The sequence below is a fragment of the Vespa mandarinia genome, chromosome 2 (assembly GCF_050613455.1).
Source record: "Vespa mandarinia isolate Hongniang chromosome 2, ASM5061345v1, whole genome shotgun sequence".
NCBI lineage: Eukaryota > Metazoa > Arthropoda > Insecta > Hymenoptera > Vespidae > Vespa > Vespa mandarinia.
The window spans coordinates 16,732,819-16,752,500 of NC_140811.1; the positions used below are offsets into that span (position 1 = coordinate 16,732,819).

The 19,682-nt window shown below is 31.2% G+C and overlaps 4 protein-coding genes and 1 long non-coding RNA gene across 12 annotated transcripts in view; 3 read left to right on the forward strand and 2 right to left on the reverse strand.

Annotated features, from left to right (window-relative positions):
* The window catches only part of LOC118443257 (BRISC complex subunit FAM175B), a 19,000-nt gene extending 17,309 nt beyond the window's left edge, over window positions 1-1,691 (reverse strand). Inside the window, exon 1 of the mRNA XM_085654931.1 lies at window positions 1,471-1,691. The gene's annotated coding sequence lies outside the window, so the exon portion shown is untranslated. The remainder of the gene's footprint in view (window positions 1-1,470) is intronic.
* The window catches only part of Hex-A (Hexokinase A), a 26,278-nt gene extending 13,094 nt beyond the window's left edge, over window positions 1-13,184 (forward strand). For 2 of the 5 annotated variants that reach the window (XM_035870016.2, XM_035870034.2), the window contains exons 2-7: window positions 8,728-8,890; window positions 9,031-9,386; window positions 9,599-9,698; window positions 9,837-10,191; window positions 10,316-10,586; window positions 10,866-13,184. In XM_035870016.2, the coding sequence (XP_035725909.1) occupies window positions 8,728-8,890; window positions 9,031-9,386; window positions 9,599-9,698; window positions 9,837-10,191; window positions 10,316-10,586; window positions 10,866-10,943 (1,323 nt within the window). In that variant the 3' untranslated portion in view covers window positions 10,944-13,184. Of the gene's footprint in view, window positions 1-4,248; window positions 4,387-4,611; window positions 5,003-8,406; window positions 8,482-8,727; window positions 8,891-9,030; window positions 9,387-9,598; window positions 9,699-9,836; window positions 10,192-10,315; window positions 10,587-10,865 lie in introns of those variants that run through there. The other 3 variants (XM_085654934.1, XM_035870026.2, XM_085654933.1) reach the window with 3 other exon arrangements.
* Window positions 13,185-13,327: 143 nt separating this feature from the next.
* On the forward strand, window positions 13,328-18,467 carry LOC118443235 (FHF complex subunit HOOK interacting protein 2A). 2 transcript variants are annotated; one of them, XM_035869893.2, is made up of 6 exons: window positions 13,328-13,629; window positions 15,506-16,579; window positions 16,711-17,161; window positions 17,244-17,607; window positions 17,684-18,184; window positions 18,257-18,467. In XM_035869893.2, the coding sequence occupies exons 1-6, from the start codon at window positions 13,600-13,602 to the stop codon at window positions 18,354-18,356; spliced, it is 2,520 nt and encodes an 839-aa protein (XP_035725786.1). In that variant the 5' UTR covers window positions 13,328-13,599; the 3' UTR covers window positions 18,357-18,467. The 2 variants fall into 2 exon arrangements, with proteins under 2 accessions (XP_035725786.1, XP_035725778.1); XM_035869885.2 differs by lacking the exon at window positions 13,328-13,629 and adding an exon at window positions 14,478-14,800.
* The window catches only part of LOC118443335 (uncharacterized), a 6,218-nt gene continuing 3,676 nt past the window's right edge, over window positions 17,141-19,682 (reverse strand). For 2 of the 3 annotated variants that reach the window (XR_014981782.1, XR_014981781.1), the window contains exons 2-5: window positions 17,998-18,126; window positions 17,658-17,756; window positions 17,413-17,490; window positions 17,141-17,201 (exon numbers count right to left, since the gene is read on the reverse strand). This is a non-coding gene — a long non-coding RNA (uncharacterized LOC118443335). Of the gene's footprint in view, window positions 17,202-17,412; window positions 17,491-17,657; window positions 17,757-17,997; window positions 18,127-18,206; window positions 18,340-19,682 lie in introns of those variants that run through there. The other variant, XR_014981783.1, reaches the window with a different exon arrangement.
* Window positions 18,647-19,682, forward strand: part of LOC118443300 (DALR anticodon-binding domain-containing protein 3) — a 1,992-nt gene continuing 956 nt past the window's right edge. The window contains exons 1-2 of the mRNA XM_035870048.2: window positions 18,647-19,133; window positions 19,240-19,682. The exon at window positions 19,240-19,682 is cut by the window's right edge and continues 188 nt beyond it. Coding sequence (XP_035725941.1) covers window positions 18,855-19,133; window positions 19,240-19,682 — 722 coding nt within the window. The 5' untranslated portion in view covers window positions 18,647-18,854. The remainder of the gene's footprint in view (window positions 19,134-19,239) is intronic.

A 19,682-nucleotide genomic window follows, 5' to 3' on the forward strand; every position in this document is an offset into this window, starting at 1 on the left:
GAAAAGGAAAAAAAAATTGCAACAGAGCATTGAAATAATCATGATAAAAAAGAAATTTCTTAGAACTTATTTCATTAACTTGGTAAGAAAATTTTTTAGAACGAGACGCGCATATTTATATGCATTGTCGGTTTTAAATCTGACGCGTCACGTATAAAAGTGATAGACTTAAATGTTACCTCTAAACATGTAGCACATGTATACGTGAACGAAAGCACGTTTCTCTTTTAGCTATATCACGTATCTCTTTCTTACTTATATGCTCGCGACTGTTTAATGCTCTTGTAAATTAACTTTCACGAAAGGTATTAATGAAAACTGAATTACTTGAGTGAAAAATTTATCGGCGTGAATTAACTCAATTGAATTTATTACTAGAGAGCAGAGATCCTTTTTTCAATCTTTATGACTTTCGAGTGACACCGAATTAGATAGAGAAGCTGAAAAATTCGATAGGGAAGTTTGATTGAAATATTAATCTACGGTTGCAAATGTCAGATGATATTATTTTCTCTCTCTCTTTCTCTCTTTCTCTCTTTCTAGGAACGCATACATACATTATCTTATCAGTAAACATTCACGATATCATTTAACTTATCGACTTCGTCGATGATGCATTTAAGAATATCAATTGTCTCTGTAAAAGTCGATTTAAAATATTAACACATATACATGTATACACGGTGTCTCTGTACTTATGCGTGTATATATCAGATATCTTAATACTCGTATGATTGCTTCGTAAACGTAAGTTATCAGTCTCACATAAAAAATGTATTCTGATATCCTTTAGAATTGCGACGATGTCTTTCGAATAATCCGATAAGATTTTCTAATTGGTACTATATTTTCCATTTTATTTCCCGATAAATTCAATAAATCTATTAATTAATTTACGATATTGAAGAAAAACGTAAATCTATTATCTAATATATGCATGTGTCATTAACAATACGATAAAGTTTCATATTAGATGACATTTTTTTATATATAAAATATTTTATTAAAAAATACATATACTATGTCTAATATAAACGCCATAAGTTTCTAATGGAAATGAATGTCAAACACATTTATCATATTAAAGAAAAATATAAATCAAATATAATTTCTTATGATTAATTCGATGAAATTTCGTAAATAGCGCCATTTTTGCATCCGACTTCACGATAAAGCTAACGAACATTTAAGAGAATATATCTGACACGTATAAACATAATAAATCTCTAATGAAATATCGAAAATTTATTTACCGTATTAATGAGGAACAATGTAAATTAAATATAATTTCTTACGAATTATTCGATAAAACATTATTTTTCTATATCATTTTTTCAATAAAATAAGGAAATTCTGAATAAAATTTATTATTATTATTATTATTATTTATATAAATATCGTAAGATTTTTTTTTTAAATATTACAAATTAGTTCATAAACTGGGATTTAAATCAAATGTTACTTATGTACATTTATGAAGAGAAGATTCCGACAAAGCGCCTCTATGTGTGCGCGCGCACCTTGTCAACTTGAGCGGCCATTTTCATTTGCTTGTTCGTATTTTACAGAGGACGTTTCGAAGAATTCCATTGAAAACGACCCACACACACACGCGCGCACACATACATCTGCGGGTTCACATATTTTCTCTCTCTCTCTCTCTCTTTTTCTATCTTTCACTTCTCTCTCCCCCCTCTCACTCTCTCTCTCTCCTCACCCACACACATACACGTTATCTTTTTTCTTCCACGACCTTGAATACAAGATGCCAGAAAAGTAAGCGCTCGTAAGCCAACTGAGAAGGGTTAGTAGACGTACGTGAATAAGTCGAACGCCTACTACGTCGTTCACAATGACGACGAGGGATCGACCGTTCGAGCCCTCGGGAATGACCAATCAGAAGGCGACTTTCACTCCCTCGTCTATAACAACTATATATATAATAACCAACGAAGATGTAGTTGCGTCATCTTTGGAAATCACATCACGTTTGTATGTTTCATCATTGCAACGTCATTCAAACGGGAAACTCGTTCTAATCGTTTTTTTATGTAAAAAAAAAAAAAAAAAAAAAGAAAAGAAAAAAGAAAAAGGAAAAGAAAAAGAAAAGTATCACAATCTTTCGTAAAACGATCTTAAATGAAATTTCACTGCTTACTTTCCCTTCGAAATAAAATAATATTTGTTGTTAATAATATGTATTACGTATCTATACGAATGTATATATATATATATATATATATATATATATATATATGTATGTATGTACATATACGTAGAAGCGACATAGTTTTAAGCAAATTACTTCGATTGCATCATGCGATCGACTACTACATTGCATGATTCTATAGAAAATAATAGCCTCAGGGTGATAATATATTAACATATTGTCGTATAACGCTCCTTGAACGCATTTCATCTCATTATTTATATCTTAATGTCTGCTTATAAATATATACATATATATATAGATACATAGAAATGCCGGAAGTTCTGACTGTTAAAGATTCGAACGCTATTGAAAATTCTTGAACGATCTTTAAAGAAAAAAAGAAAAAAGAAAAAAAAAAAAAAAAGAAAGAAGAAAAAAGGAAATGTCCCTCGAGGTGATCATATGTAATAGAATGAAATTGGATTACTCGACGATTTCAAATTTCCCGCGCTTTCTCGCCGACAATTTCTTATCTTAACGATACAATCGATCGTTATGAAAATTTTCATCATTTATATTATCTTTCATATCTCGTATATCGCTTCTCGTCATTATCCCTAATGATGAAACTCACGTTCAAATTTGAGAAATATTTTACATTTCACATTCGGCATTATCGATTTTAATGTAGGTACATCGCACGAGAAATTTTGTAATCGAGAATGAATAATAAAATTGGCGCGTCTTCATAAAATATTAGTGCGATCTAACGTTATAACGAAGGACCTACGATGTAATAAATAATTCCAAAGAAATTCTTAATACAGAAAGGAAGATAACCTTTTTGTCCTTTTGAAGGACAAGTCAGTGGCATTTCGTTTCTCCTCAAACGAAGTACATTCACCGATACCGCTACGGTTAACGGCCTGTTCTAGGTAGGGGAAATTCTCCCCACATTTCTTTACCAAGTTTAAACCACCTCCAAATGGGCCATAGTTCGCAGGGCCGAAACGTTTCTTTCCATATTGTGTGCCCGATGTTTAACATCTTAATGGGAGGGGGAAGGGCAAACAAAAAAAGAAAAAAAAAAAAAAGAGAAGAAAACAAAGATGATTATACGTCTCAGTATATAGATCATGAATATTACATACGTCATACGTATTATATACGTTGAGAAGAATTTACGATATCACGTTAAAAAACAATTCAACGATAAATCGGATCAAAGTGAATGAAATATTGAAAAATTAATTATCTCGTTAATTGTGATCAATTGTAATTAAATATATAACTATGATTGATATTAAAAGATCTCGTTATCGTATGGTATGTCTGTTCGAGATTCCAAAGAAGGAAAAAAAACAAAACAAAAAAAAACAAAAAAAAAATAAAACAAAAAATGATAAGCCTCGATATACATGTAAATCATGAATTAAGTCCTCACTTACACCGATGAACGTATTTACATCGTTAGAATCGAAAATAATTCGACGATAATTGGAACAAGTAGAAAGAGAGAGAGAGAGAGAGAGAGAGAGAGAGAGAGAGAGAGAGAGAGAGAAAGAAAGAAAAAGAATATAAAACAGATTAAATAATGATTTATTACTTTTACTTTAGAGTAATAGTGATTTAATTATAATCACGATGGTATACTGAACGATCTAATTTTAAGATCTTTATCGAACGTATTATCTTTTTCATTCATTAAATACGATCCTGTGTTTAAAAAAAAAAACAAAAATAAGATTATTACTCGATAAAACGATGATACATATCGAGAAGGAAATGACAATCAAAGGAATTAATAATTATCCGGTGTATTACGTGTTATGGACGGAAATAAAAAAAAAAAAAAAACAAAACAAAACAAAAAAACAAAGAGAAAGAGACAAGAGAGAGAAGAAAGAGAGAGAGGGAGAGAGAGAGAGAAAGAGAGAGACGGTCACAATTTTTATCGATACTAAGAAAAATGATCTGGCGCCCTGATGTATTTCCCGGAAGGCGCGAGATTTGAAAATTATTACGCCGTCAGTGAAGTTATCGGTACCCCCACCCTTTCAGCCCCCACCAATGAGACACACCCCACTCTTCCCGCTCATAGGAAGGTTGTCCATTGGCACTGTAGGTGCGCGTATGGATCACAGTTGCTTCAGTAGCAGTAGTGCCAATATATAAAACTCGTTGGGTGCGTTCAAGTATTAGAAGAAGTGTCGAACTCGTTCGGTCTGACATACGTACGTCCGAATTACGTGTATATCATTCTAGAATAAAAAGAGATAGATAGAGAAAGAGAGAGAGAGAGGGAGAGAGAGAGAGATAGATTTATATATATATATATATCTATATATATATATATCTATATATATATATATATAAATAAATAAATATATATATATATAGAGAGAGAGAGAGATAGAGAGAAGGCAGAGTCAAGAGAAAGCAAGGGGACAACGAAAAAAAAAAAAAAAAAAAAAAAAAAAAGAAGAAAAAGTGTCGAGAGAATTTTTCAAATCCCTTTTTTTTTTGCTCCCCCCTCTCCCTCATTTCGGATCGTACGTATATACAAGTAGTTCGTTTTTCAAATTTCTTCGTTAAAATTTTTCATCGTCATCGTTCCATCGACGAAGTGAAAGATAGAATAAGAAAGACATTAAATATTGGTCGTCTGTCGGCATTAATAATCATCTCGTCAAGATCAAAAGCAACGGCGGAAGATTGTTATTAATATTTAAATCGTTTTACATTAAATCGGCAAACACGAAGTTCCTCGAGGGTAGCTCGTCCTTGGGCGACGAAGGGAGAGCTATGAAGACTTCCACCTTATCTTCCAACGACCCGATCCAGCAAGAGGTGAGGAGTTAGAAAGGAAGATATAGAGAGTGTGATAGAAAGAGAAAAAGAGAGAAAGAGAGAGAGAGAGAGAGAGAGAGAGAGAGAGAGAGAGAGAAATAATGTGGTTGTGTGAAAAAAGGGAAAGAAAGATAGAGAGAGAGAGAGAGAGAGAGAGAGAGAGAGATGAAGGAGAGACAATCGATAAAGAGAACACACACATTTGGTATGTTGGCACGTTGGGATATAACCAACTGTTCTCTATCTTTTTCTCTCTTTTTTTTTCTTTATTTTTCTCTCTCTCTCTCTCTCTCTCTCTCTCTCTCACTCATTCACATTCCTCGGTTTATTACGCAGAAATCTTAATTATTCTTCTTTATCATCGTGAATCTTCTCTAGAAAAATCGACGAGGAAGCATAAATGTCGATTATGATATTTTCGAGTTAATATCTGTTATTGATTCAAAAAAAAAAAAAAAAAAAAAAAAAAAGAGAGAAAGAAAAACGAAAAAATGTAAATATTCAGATGTTAAAGTCATTAAAACTGACATACTTGTTATTTAAACTTATCATTTTCGGAGTCGTTCTTTTAAAGTCATTCCTTACACGTCATTCTTTTATCTCTCTCTCTCTCTCTCTCTCTCTATCTATGATTGTTATTGTTATTGTTATTGTTATTAGAAGCAAAACGTGTTATATCGGTTGAATATGTATATTCATACACTCGTCGTTCTTCTTTCTTGTTAGGTGCGATGATTCGGTACTCGAAGGCCGAACAATTAACAATGAATTCTTTTTGACGACGACAATTACGACGGTAACGATTACATAATCCTTTTGGCTAAGTCCATCGACGAGAGCGTGGAAATTTTCTCAATTCGTACGCATAATTTGGACCTTTTTGGTGAATGAAATAGAACTATTTTAATTCTACCTGATTTGTTTAATATTTAACGTAGTTGAATATATATCATCTATGAATATAAAATTATATTGATTAATAAAATTTATCGTCATATATATATCGTCATGATAATACTCAAAGGATAATTTAAACGTATTGATTTTATTGAAGATCATATAAATATTATCGTTTATAAATTGTAAATTGAAAAGCAACGAGGACTAGAAAAGTTCTATTCCAATCAAGGGCTTCGTGTTTTTCGCAATGCCCACTGCCAATGTTGGTTACGTTAATTACTAATACTATTTTAAATATAGTTACACAATTTTTTTTATATTTTCCATTTATATATACAATTTGTTATAAATTTGTTAAGCGTTGGAATGCTTGATATATATATATATATATATATATATATATATATATATATATATATATACATGTCGTGAATTTTTTATTTTTTTATATAAATTTTTATATCAATTCATTCATTCATTTGACTTTGAAAAATAAATTTTTCAAAATTTGTTACATCTTCTTATGTATATATACACGTGCACGAAAGTGAATATATATAGAAATATATTTTGTGTGTGTACGTATGTGTATAGTTATATATATATATATATATATAAATTTTAATATAGCAAACTTAAAAATAGATAAAGGTCTTTGGTAAATTTTATAAATTCCAATTTTTAATTAAATTCCATTTATCGTCTCCATAAAGAAATTTCAAAAAAAATTCATTATTACAATTATCACCATTTTAAATATTTCTATGAAAAGTCCGAATTCTTTATGTTGCGTATTACATTTTTTACGTTACGTTAAAATAATATTAAAAAAAATTTTTTTTTTTAAGTGTAGCCATTCTGATATCGGAAATCAGACTGAATCAAAATTAATTATGAATTATCGTGACTTTATTTATTTTAAATCGGCCTAGTCAAAATGTTCGAAGTAGATATGAACACATACGCACATGCACGTTTAAATATTGGTACGAAACATTAAAATTCAAAAGAATTGTGAAATATCTGAAATAGTATCGAAAATAATCGTTTATTAAACTTTAATATTAGATGGTATTAAATCGAGATTATAAGCGATTATAATCGTGCCTAAATGAATGAAAAAAAAATCGAATTTGTTTAATGAAACGTATAATCAAAAGGAGTGATTATCGGCTTTGCATAAGTAATAAATAATAAATAGCACGTTTTATTCTGTCTTTGAAGTTTTTTTTTTTTTTTTTTTTTTTTTTTTTTGGAAGAACCACAGGAATTTATTAATCGGAACTAAATTCGAGAATATCTCTGAATGACGAATACAACTTTTGCGTCGAGCAAAGTCCATTGACGGAAAGTAATACGATTATAATAATAGATGTATAAAGGTTAATATCATATTAATTAATTAAAAACAAATATTTGTATCTCGACGAAAGTCACTAATACAATCTATTTAATTGTTATCACGATTTCTTGGTTGGATTATCAATGACCCCATTAAATTTGTTGTAACTCGAATTTATGAGGGTCAATGTATTCCATCTAATGTCACCATAAAACTATATAATGTCATGATAAAATTATCAAATATTATGTTACGACGTAAGAGCGATTTGAAACACGTTATCATTTCTTAATGTCAATGACAAGTATTCTGGATAAAGAAAAAAAATCATGCGATATTGAACTCATATATATATATAAGTTCTTGTTTAATTTATGAACTTTTCTATCGGTCAACTATGAATTAATATGAGACGTAGATAGAGACATTTATCGTTTAAATGTGATTAATCTTACGTAAATTGCGTGCGACAATGATAATGATCGATCCTTAACTGGATGATTCTAAAGCGTTATGCCGCACATTCATTATGCGAATTAATGTGTGCATTGGCCTTTACACGTTGTATTGAGCTACGAGCGTATAAGTATTATATAGTATTCGAGAGAGAGAGAAAGAAAGAGAGACAAAAGTATATCGTGTATCGTCCTTCTCTGTATAACCCATTCATGAACGGTTTTATTGGCTGGCTCAAGGGTGTGCCAACAACGTCAGAAAGAGATCGATGTTTAAACCCTCCAAGGAGGGTGTTGTTAAGACTCCGGAAGTCTTGATTTCCCGGGAAATTTGAGATTTGCGGCGAGTATCACGTGACCGGAGTAGCGCGCCAAATGTCACGTGATTCAAATATTTCCAATGAAAGAGAGATTAAAATGAGAAATATTCAATATTTTAATCGAAAAATGAACGATAAAAGAAATAAGTAAATAAATAAAATGAAATAAATTTTATTATCATTTCGATCACATCGAATGAAATTTTCAATTGTAAAATTTTCTATCTGAACAATTTTGATAATATTACTCGAGACACCTGTTAATGATTTGACGTTATATCGAAATATTCCATAATATGGTGAATTATTCGCTCGAACATTGGATACATATTTATATAAAATTCATTCCGATGAATTAATTAACGCATTAAACTCGTACTTAAACTTCGAAATTTTATATCAATGAAAAAGTCGTCTCGAGCATATCCAAAAATATTCTGTATTGGTCGAACGATTGAAAAGGTAAATCGCTCTTCGTTACTTTCGTTATAAATAACCATGACGAAGCAGAATTACGCAATAGGATATTTCATATTTCTTTTTTTCTCGAGTAGAGGAGAGATCTTTCTAGTAAAAATAATAATGGATAATAGAAAAATTCGTCGAAGGTCGTTTGAAGAATATTAATCGTCGAATGTTGATTCGTTCATCTGTAAATAATGAGCTAATTAGAATGTTGTATTTAACTTTGCTGTTTTCTTATCTAAGATACGAGATGCCTGCAAGGACCTGGTTCTCTCCAACGATCAACTCAAAATGGTTATGGCAAGGCTCTTGGAAGAGATTAATAAAGGGCTCTCAAAGTCTGGTCACGATGATGCCATTGTGAAATGTTTTACCACATACGTACAGGATCTTCCAAATGGCACAGGTAACAGGCTCTTTTCGTTGTACAATGATAACCTAAGAAAAAAAAAAATACAATAATAACAAGTTACAAATAAAAATGTGATGGAAAACAACGTTCAATTGTTATATCCCTTTTCTTTTTTTTTCTTTTTTATTTAACAGAAAAAGGTCACTTTTTGGCATTGGATTTGGGTGGTACCAACTTTCGTGTTCTATTGATAACACTGGACGGCATGAGCTTCGACATGAAGAGTAAAATCTACGCAATACCACAGAGTCTTATGTTGGGTACTGGTACTCAACTATTCGATCATATCGCACAGTGTCTAGCCTTGTTCGTGAAAGATTTAAATCTACAAGATGAAGTATTACCACTCGGTTTTACCTTTAGTTTTCCATTATCCCAGCATGGTTTAACAAAAGGGTATCTTGTAAGATGGACAAAGGGCTTTAATTGTAGCGGAGTTATTGGCGAAGACGTAGTCGCTTTATTGGAGGAAGCCATTAGAAAAAGAGACGTACGATATTATTAGATATTTTCTTCTTTACCTTTTCCTTTCTTTCTCTACATCATCATTTGTCAATTAACGTTGTTCATCGAATCTATCTGAAATATGAAACACCTTATATCATCGTATTGCGATTATTTCAACGATTCTTGATCATAACAAGAATTCGATTACAGTCGTTACAATTTTATACAAAATTACAGGATGTTTAAACTCTACAGGACGTCAAGATCGATGTTTGTGCCATCTTGAACGATACTACTGGTACCTTAATGTCCTGTGCTTGGAAGAATAGAAATTGTCGTATTGGCTTGATCGTTGGTACGTTTTAAAAAAAAAACAAATTCAAATATTCAAATTATCAAATCCCTTGAGACAAATCCTCGATAAATTATCTTTTTCTTTCTCTCCCTTTTTCTTTTTTTTTTTTTTTTTTTTTTTTGTTTCTCATTTAAACAGGAACAGGAACCAATGCTTGTTACGTAGAGAAAACGAAGAAGGTAGAGTGTGCGATCCCCGGAAATTACGATCAGGAAAAGTCACATATGCTGATCAACACGGAATGGGGCGCTTTTGGTGAACATGGGACCCTCGACTTTGTTCTTACAGAATTTGACCGTTCGATCGACAATAGTTCGATCAATCCAGGAAAACAATTATTTGAAAAAATGATATCGGGCATGTACATGGGCGAACTGACGAGGCTTGTACTTGAGAAGCTTGTCAACGAGGGTCTAATCTTTGGTGGCAAATGTTCAAGTGATCTCAAAAAGCGTGGAAAATTCTTCACAAAATACGTATCCGAAATAGAAAAGTCAGTTTGATCTCTGTCTCTCTTTCTCTTTATCTATCTATCTATTTATCTATCTTCTCGTTTCGTTTTTTTTCTTTTTTTTTTTTTTTTTTTTTTTTTTTTAATGATGATTTAATACTTCCAGTGATCCCAAAGGCAAATACACGAATTGTCGTGATATTTTAATGGAATTAGGTCAGCGTAACGTTTCTGACCAGGACTGTGAGAACGTTAGGTACGTTTGCTCGATCGTTTCGAGGAGAGCAGCTCATCTTGCTAGTGCTGGCATCGCTGCACTTTTAAATAAAATGGAAGAAGACCATGTCACCGTTGGTATCGACGGTTCGGTTTACAGATTTCATCCGCACTTTCACGATCTCATGACGGCAAAGATCAGTGAATTAACGAGTTGTCGGGTGAGTCTGTGAAAAAAAAGAAATAAAATAATAATATATACATATATCTTATAATAATATAAAATATAAAAAGAAAAAAATATATATATATATATGTGTTACTGAATATGATATAATACAAGTATAATAAATATAACATAATATAATAAAAGTAATAATATAATGAATATATGTGTATATATGTTATATATGTTTCTATATTTTACATTTATATTTATATTACATATATGTGTGTAGATCGTAATATAGATCGTAATTGTTAAAAATTTATTTCAACAGTTCGATTTAATGCTCTCAGAAGATGGAAGTGGTCGTGGTGCCGCGCTTGTTGCCGCGGTAGCTTCGCAAAAACATTGAAAACGTTGACTGTGCCACATCAACTACTTAGAATACATCAAATTATACAAAGTAATGATAACGATTTTACACGAGCTGATACTCGGAGCAGCACACTTAATATATAAAGAAGAAGAGGAAAACATATTTAATGTACACGGACTTACACAAGTGGGGACGGACACCACACATGAATGAATGCACATGAAGACAGAAAGAGTGAAAAAGAGAGAGAGAGAGAGAGAGAGAGAGAGAGAGAGAGAGAGAAAGAGAGAGTGAGAGAGATAGATAGATAGATAGAGACGAAAAAATGTCTTGTACATAGAGCACAAAAGTAGCCTAGCTTGTCAGCCATAAATGGCGAGGGCTACCCCGTGAGAAATAATTAGTTTATAAAGAAAAGAAAAGAAAAGAAAAGAAAAAAAAAACAAACAAACAAACAAAAAACGAACCTCTACTTATGACCTCGATTTTACGTACACAACATACACACGCACACGAATACACTCGCATACACATTATACGGATCTTTTATCATTAACTTATTGTTAAGAGGCGCGCGTATCAACAAAGACAAACATATAGACATACATGTATATATATATATATATATATATATATATATATATATATATATATATATATATATATATATATATATATATATATATATAGGGACCTTCGAGTTAGTTTAATGAAAGAAACGGCGAGAGAACTCTTCTGATAGAAGAGAATAAGAGATCTAAACACTAAAATATATTCATCGGCACCCTTGGATATCTGAATAAAAAAAAGAAAAGAAAAAAGAAAAAAAAACAAAAAAAAATAAAAAAATAAAAAAAGAAAAGATACAACGCAAGAAAATTTCTAAAATACATCTATTAATCGTATATTTTGATACGAAGAAGTGAAAAAGAAAAAAGAAAGATAACCAAAAAAAAAAAAGAAAAAAAGAAGAAGAAAAGAAGATTTGCTTTATATGTAATTCTCACGACAAAACTCAAAATCGTTTTACTGCCAAAGGGGCTAGCCGAGGATTGTATAAATAAATAAATAAATAAATAATGTTATTAGTGGAAAATCAGACGCGGTATAATTTATTAAGGAGAAAAAGACACGTAGACGAAAAAGACGAAGATAAAGATGAAGATGAGGAAGAAGTGAGAGGGAGGGAGAGAGAGAGAGAGAGAAAGAGAGAGAGAGAGAGAGAGAGAGAGAGAAATAATCAAAGAACTTTTTTGTTTTTTTCTCTCTCTCTCTCTTTCTAATTGTTTTGCAGGACGATCGAAACGTCCGATAGTCGATAAAAACAAAAAAGAAATAGATATATAGAAAAACCAACGATAGAGAAAACGAGGAAGTGAAAATGAAAAAATTATCCTAAGAAGAATGTGTGTTAAAAATGGAATAGCTAACAAAGTTTGCGTCGTTTGAAATATATATTTTTAGAATATTAGATTATTATATTTAGACACACACGATTGTGCTTTCGTAGAGCTCGCATTTTTAAATCAACATCGTTCGTTAAAATTTTAACGTTCGAAATGTGATGATTCATATCGTCCGATCTCCACGAAGACACGATCCATATTTTTGTTCTCTCTTTTGAGGCTGTACGAGCATCCGATAAAAGATATTAGTAAAGAACACAAACAAAAAGGTATTAACAAATATTTAACTTCGTATTGTTTCGACGCTTCTCTCTTTTTTTTTTCTTATTTCTTTTCTTTTTTCTTTTTTTTTCTTTTTTTTTTTTTTTTTTTGTTTATCTTTTGATCCACTCAATTGACTTTTTCTCTCGTGTTTGATTTAAGGCAAATTTTTTTTTTTTTGGCGAAAACGATGACATCGATATAAAAAAAAAAATATCTATATATATATATATATAAAAATTCTCTCGATTTAAAATCGAAATTTTGATAATGAATAATTTTGTTTTCACGAGTGTATTGCTCTGCTAACACGATAGAAGAAGAAAGAGAAAGATAGAGTGACAAAGAGGGGGAGAGAGAGAGAGAGAGAGAGAGAGAGAGAAGATAGCAATCATTCAATAGTACTCAACTTCGTGGAGTATGCAGAAATGTTAGAAGTAAAATAGAAATGTTTCTACGTTAGTAGACACTTACAGCGGTATTCGACGTAATCGACGTTAGTTAATAAACGGAATGAGATAAGGAAGGAAAAAAATAAGGAAAAAGAAAAAAGGGAAAAAAAGAAAAGTCGGAGAATATTAAATAAATTCACGAGTGAATTAATTAGAAATTAAAAGTGACGTAGTGAATCCAAAGGCCGAAATTGTTTTCACGAAAGATCGTCGAGAAAGGACAAGAATTTAAAAAAAAGAAAAAGAAAAGAAAAAAAAAAGAAAAAAGAAAGGAAAGAAAAGAAGAGAGAAAAAAAAACCATAAATTTGGTTTGGTATACTGTATTCATCGTACGTTCTTATCGTTGGTACGATAAGACGTAATAGAATAGACAGTGATAAGATCGAATATAACAAAATGACTTACTTACATAAAAGCAGTACTTTTCAGTGACTGTCGTTATCGTTGAAGATATATTTTATTTAAAATTTTTATTTTTATCTTCCTTTTCTTGCTTTCCTTCAATTTCTCTATACCGAACATCGTTAGTTCTTCCAATCCTCATTCCATTCTTCTTCGACTATATAGATACAATGCTACGACGTTTACGAAGGCTTAAGTCGGTGAGTATTTAACAATCGAATATAAAAATCGATCATTTTCAATTATTTTTGAATAAAACGAAGGAGTGAGACTTTATAGATTACGTTTAAATTACGTGAATAAATAATCATAAGTCGTACGCAATGAGCGTATACACTTTTAAAAACTTTATAATAGTTTGAGAAATTGTAGCGACGAAGTAATTATATCTGAAAATAAAAAAAAAAAAAATAAAAAAAATAAAAAAAACGTAATTTTTTATTATTATATTTGATCGTTTCGAGATATTCGAATGAAACCAATTGAAATTTATTTAATTGTATAATTAAATGTTTCGATCAAGACGCAATCGATTACTGCCGACGATGAGAAAAAAAAATTAAATGAAAAAATAAATGAATAAATGAATAAATAAAAGAATTGAAAATAATGGCAACTTCATTCTTAAAATATTACTCGAAGCGCGCGGGCTCATCCGTTGTATGTAATACATCATGGAAATAAGAAAAGACGCCTCGATCTCGAGAATAAACGTTTCTTTCTTTCTTTTTTTTTCTTTTTTTTACAATTAACTTAACGATATTAGATGTTGTTGACTTGTACACTTGAAATTACGAAATAAAAAAAATCTTAAATTATAACGCTTTCGTTATTTTAATAAAAAAAAAAAAAAAAAAAAAATATCTCTTCCTTTGACTTAGAAAGAATAAATAAGATAATATTTTCGCGACGTGTTTACATCAAAATTAACGTCAATAAATATACTAATTCGTGCTAATCGTTCTTTATTTTTTTTTCCATCGGTATTAAAAGCGTTCTTATAGATGTCTGACAGTATATGCATATTATACATCATCTGTTTGTATATATATATATATGTATTTTATCTTAACGTTACCTCGTCGCTACCTCTACCGTCGAAAAGTCGAACTAACGTATGTCAAAGCTTCAGAGTACAGACTCGTTGAGTACTCGTACGGGCAAACATTAGGGAGAGAGAGAGAGAGACGCACACATTGCGGTTTGACAAGCGATAGAGAATGTTGTGTTTCGCGAGATCACGAGAAAATAATGCTGGTATTGGTTCAGCAGCGCCTCTGATACGATCGATCTACATTCCGACAAGATCCTCGGCAAAGTAGAACAATGATTAGCGGCATACACGTCGCCTTAAAAAATGCTATAGACGTGGTGAGTGATAATTGATAATTGTCATAATCGTTTCCTTCTTATTTCTTTTCTTTTCTCTTCTTTTATTTCTCTCGCTATGTGACCATGTCCTTTGCGTTATCTCCAAATATTTTAACAATACGACGAAATGTCTTTACGTTCGTTTGCAAAAGAAAAATATTGAAAATGTTTCCACCTTCACAATATTATTCATCGATCGTCCCTTCATAGTTTATCGCGCATACGCTCTTCAAGGTCTCTTTCTCTCTGCCGGCCTCTGATTGTATTCCCTATAGCCGCACGTGTCATATTTATTTCTCTTATACGTCTATTTTTTCTTTCTTTTTTTCTTTTTTTTCCTAAGAAATAAAATCATAAACTTTTCATTTTAATTTATCGTTTAATAAATTTCAAATAAGAATTTAATAATTTTTATTAATGATATTGATCTATAAATATCTTATTTGTATCGATTGATTGTAACGTAATACCGTAATGCGACATTGAAATTGTAGATTCCTATTTTCTCGTTATGTAATTTAGTACTCATGTATATCTTCTTGAACGATGTGATATATATATATATATATACATAGTATGCGTATAACATCTAGTTTCGTATGTGTACATATATATATGTATTTCGTATGTGTATATATATATATATATATATATATATGGCTAATGTTTCACACTATTAAACTTTCAATCACGTCTGATTTTAAGATAGCACCACCGGCCACGCCGCTACAAGACTTCACATACCACTGGAAACAACTTATGAACTTTTATATAAATCATTTGAACGATTGTAAAGTTCCGATACAAACGACCAGTATACCCAGGCATCTCGATAGATTACTTGAGATTTTATTGGAAGAGGAAAAAGATGGAAATGATCCTGGGCCATGTTTGGAGTACTTATTACAGCACAAACTTTTGGATCTGTTAGCTTCATTGGCAACAGCTGAGACACCACCTGGTATGAGAGTGGTTTGTCTTTCATTTCTAAGAAAATTACTTGGTCGATCAAAATATCCTTTGTTACATCACACCTCAATCTATGCACCTATACAACGTCTAATCGTAATCTGCAATGGAAACACGCCGTCTCCAATTGAAACCGAAGAGATTCAATTTCTCTTAACGCTCTGTTTCTTAGTCTGCAAGTATCCGCACGTGACGAATATAATAAATGACGTACCAATGTTACAAAAGCCAAATGGCTCGAATCGTTCAAATTCAGAAAGATTGGAAGTCGAGAAGGTTACTTACGTTCCAAATAGAAAAAAGAATAATTCTAATCCTTTATTCGAACCATTGAATACACAGGCAATTGCATTGGTAAATCCGAATTTATTGAATCCTGAAAACAATAGACGAAAGTCTTTATGTTCTAATATAAGTTGTATCAAGATTGACCTACCACCTAACACTTCCACACGCTCGAACGCATCTACTTCTTCCAAAGATACGGAGAATATATCCCAATCCTCGAGTCCGCTCACACAAAATGCCTGTTGTAATTCGACTTTGACTATGAACCTGCCAGATGATAAACAAAACAATTCAAATATTACGGATAAGCTTTGCGATGAACTTGACAATCCCGTAACCGAGATAGAAACGTGTTTACAAAGTATGAAAGATTTGAGACTTACCGAGGATTGCAATACCTGTGACAAGACAAATAATCCAATAGAGAATAATTGCGGACGAAGTCTTTTGATACCATCGCGAATACCAGCGAAATCAAAATGCCTTTTATTGGAAGCTCTTATGAGCTACGTAAACAGTGCTGTAAATAATCGTGTTTATTTCACTTTACTTTGTTTTATTTACAATGAGATTTCTTTTAACGATCTTTTTTTTTTCTTTTTTTTTTTTTTTTTTTTTTTTTTTCTTTTTTTTTCTCTTTCCTTTCATTCTAGGACAACACGGTTAGAGTGAGAGCCTGCGAAGGTATAATGGTCTTAGCTTCGCTCGAAGATATCACCTTTGCTCAAATGGTAGCACAAAGCGATTTATCGATGATTATAACTAACCGTTTAGAGAATCTTTTTAATGCTGTACCAGCTCACGTAGATCCAAATGAGATCGATGTTGTCGACGTGACGTGGGGTTTGGATTCACCTTTATGGACGAAAGAAAAAAAGTTCCCTGGTTGTCGACAGGTCGCAGCTTTTTACATGTGGTTTGATTATTGTAATCAGCTTATAAGAGAAGCATCTACGGATGTAGCTGATGTATTGGCGAAGCACATTAGAATAAATTTCTTCGAAAAAATAGTTACACCTGCTTTAGCCGATCATCAAGTTATTCTCGTAACTGCGTTGATTACTAAATGCTTGAAAGAGCTTGCATCCTCTACATTGTTTACAGGTATATATGCGTCTTTGTAACATAAAATGATTATTTATTTCTAAAAAGAAAAAATACAAAAGGACATTTTGGAAATTCTTAGAGGTGAGCTATTGGCTTGTCGGACACAATAGGCATCCAGAAATTCCAAACGTTTGTACCTCACCAGTTTTGTATAGATTAATAAATAATTGTTACACGGATAGCGACGAACTGACGGTAGAAACGTTGAAATTGTTCGAAGAAGTTATAGATAAAAGAAATGAACATACCCTCCATTGTCTTGCATTGATGTATTTGACTAGTCGAGGATATTACGATAATACGGCCGCGGACAGTGCCATTACATCCTGGAGCGATGAAGAAGATGAAAGAGAAAGAGAAAAGAAAAGTACATTAGATCTTTCTTATGAACAAAGTCACAGTAGAACTTTGGCTCCGAGTAATATTCATAGGATTGTCAATTGGTGAGGGCTAATAATTTTGTTCTAGAATGTTTCAATATGCACTTTGATACCTTATTAGAAAATAATTTTGCTTTAGCTTCTTATCGTTGGTACCACGCTATCTTCAAACCGATCCTGATATCAATAGTTACGAAAGATGCATGGTTGTTCTGGAAAAACAGTATTCTACTGTATTAAGGGATTGTTTTTTAATGGCATGGCCTTTGGAAGCAGTAACGCATGACGACTCTGCTAGTTCTGATTCCAGACCAGAAGCTGATCATGGTGCTACACGGTTTTACATGGGACCTTTTTTAACTATGCTCTTCGATAAAGTTTGCAATATGTCTAAGCAAAGATATGAAATTAACTTGCAACTTACAGTTGTAATATCTAGATTAACACTCTTACCGCATCCATACTTGCATGAATTTTTATTAAATCCTCTTCTACCGCTAGTGCCTGGCACAAAAAGTCTATTTACTTGTCTCCAGAAAGTAATCAAGCAGCTAGTTAATGAAATACCAAAGACCGCAGAATCTAAACAAAAATTAAAAGAAACAAGAGAGAGATTATTAGATGACTGTATCCACGATGTGTAAGTATTAAGTTAAATTTACTTTTTTAAATAATAAAAAGCAATGGCAACAATATTTTGATGATATTACAGGGAGAAGGAAAATACATTGCTCGAAAGTGTTGTAGTTACAGAAGAATTTTGTAAGGGACTTGCCGCAATAGCATATGTCAAATATCATCATTCTATGTGATACCTAATATAAAATGAACAAATTTTAGTCGTTAATGTTTTACTAATGGATGTATTATTGTTGTTGTATTATTTTAATTATGCTCAGATAAAATATCATTTCTGAGATCAATTTGTATTATATTATATACACATATATATATATATTAATCCGGCATTTATGTATATAACACTATGTATATATATATATACACATATATATGTATGTGTGTGCGCGCGCGTGTATATATGTGCATAAACATGTGTGTGTGTGTGTATATATATATATATATATATATATATATATATATATATATATAAACTAGTAATAAACACCTTAGTAGTAATATTTGACATAAAGATCTTTTATGATCAACTTAATATCTCTAATAAAAAAGCTATTCAAACTAAACATTTGTAAACTTTATGTCTTTGATTTTTAACAAGCAAGCAAAAAAAGGAAAACATAACCTTAATTGTGGAAAAAATAACTCGGACATTTAACAAGAATTACTTCCCCATGGAAAATATATCAAATAATTCTATTTCAACACTTATTGATCATATATTTTTTCATTTAACGGGATTTGAGTATAAAGATCAATCAATTATCAGAGTTAATAATGAAAAGTTGTTTATAAACGGAGACTTGTATTTTTTACCTAGCCTCAAATTATGGAAGACCATTTTAGTTGATAAGTTAGATTGTAATGAAAACTGTACCAATATTTTGCAACATTGTGCACACACTGGAAACACTGAATTAGAACAAGTGGAAAAGATTAATACTAATGAAAAGGTAAAAAATGGAGTGAAAATAAAATATATATTAAAGTACGACATAACCTATTTCAATAAATTTTTTTTTCATGTTTAAATAATAGTATAGTAATTATTGTGTTTAGGTCTTTCAATCACTCATTTTAGCTAGTAATACTTGGAATTTAAAGATAACAAAATGTACTTTACAAAACGAACGGATTTGTCTATTTCTGGAAAGACCATCTGTTATGAAAACTATTATAAATTCTGTCATTCAAAAAGGACCATCGTTTGGAAGAAACGCATCTATAAATGAAAATATTTGCCTAACATTTCTTCCAGATGAACAATCAGAATTAACTAGCATGAGATTACAATTAATAAAAGATATTAGTGAAAGAATTTTGGATTTGCAAGGATACAGTATATGTAAGAAAGTTTGCCCTCATTCTGTTGTATTAACCAGTAAGTCTCATAAAGAAACGATTGAGGATAGTAAAAATTATGTGTGTGGTGTGGTTAAAAATTCTGAAACAAATACCAAAGAAATAACATTAACTTGGAGCAAATATATATATAATAAAAT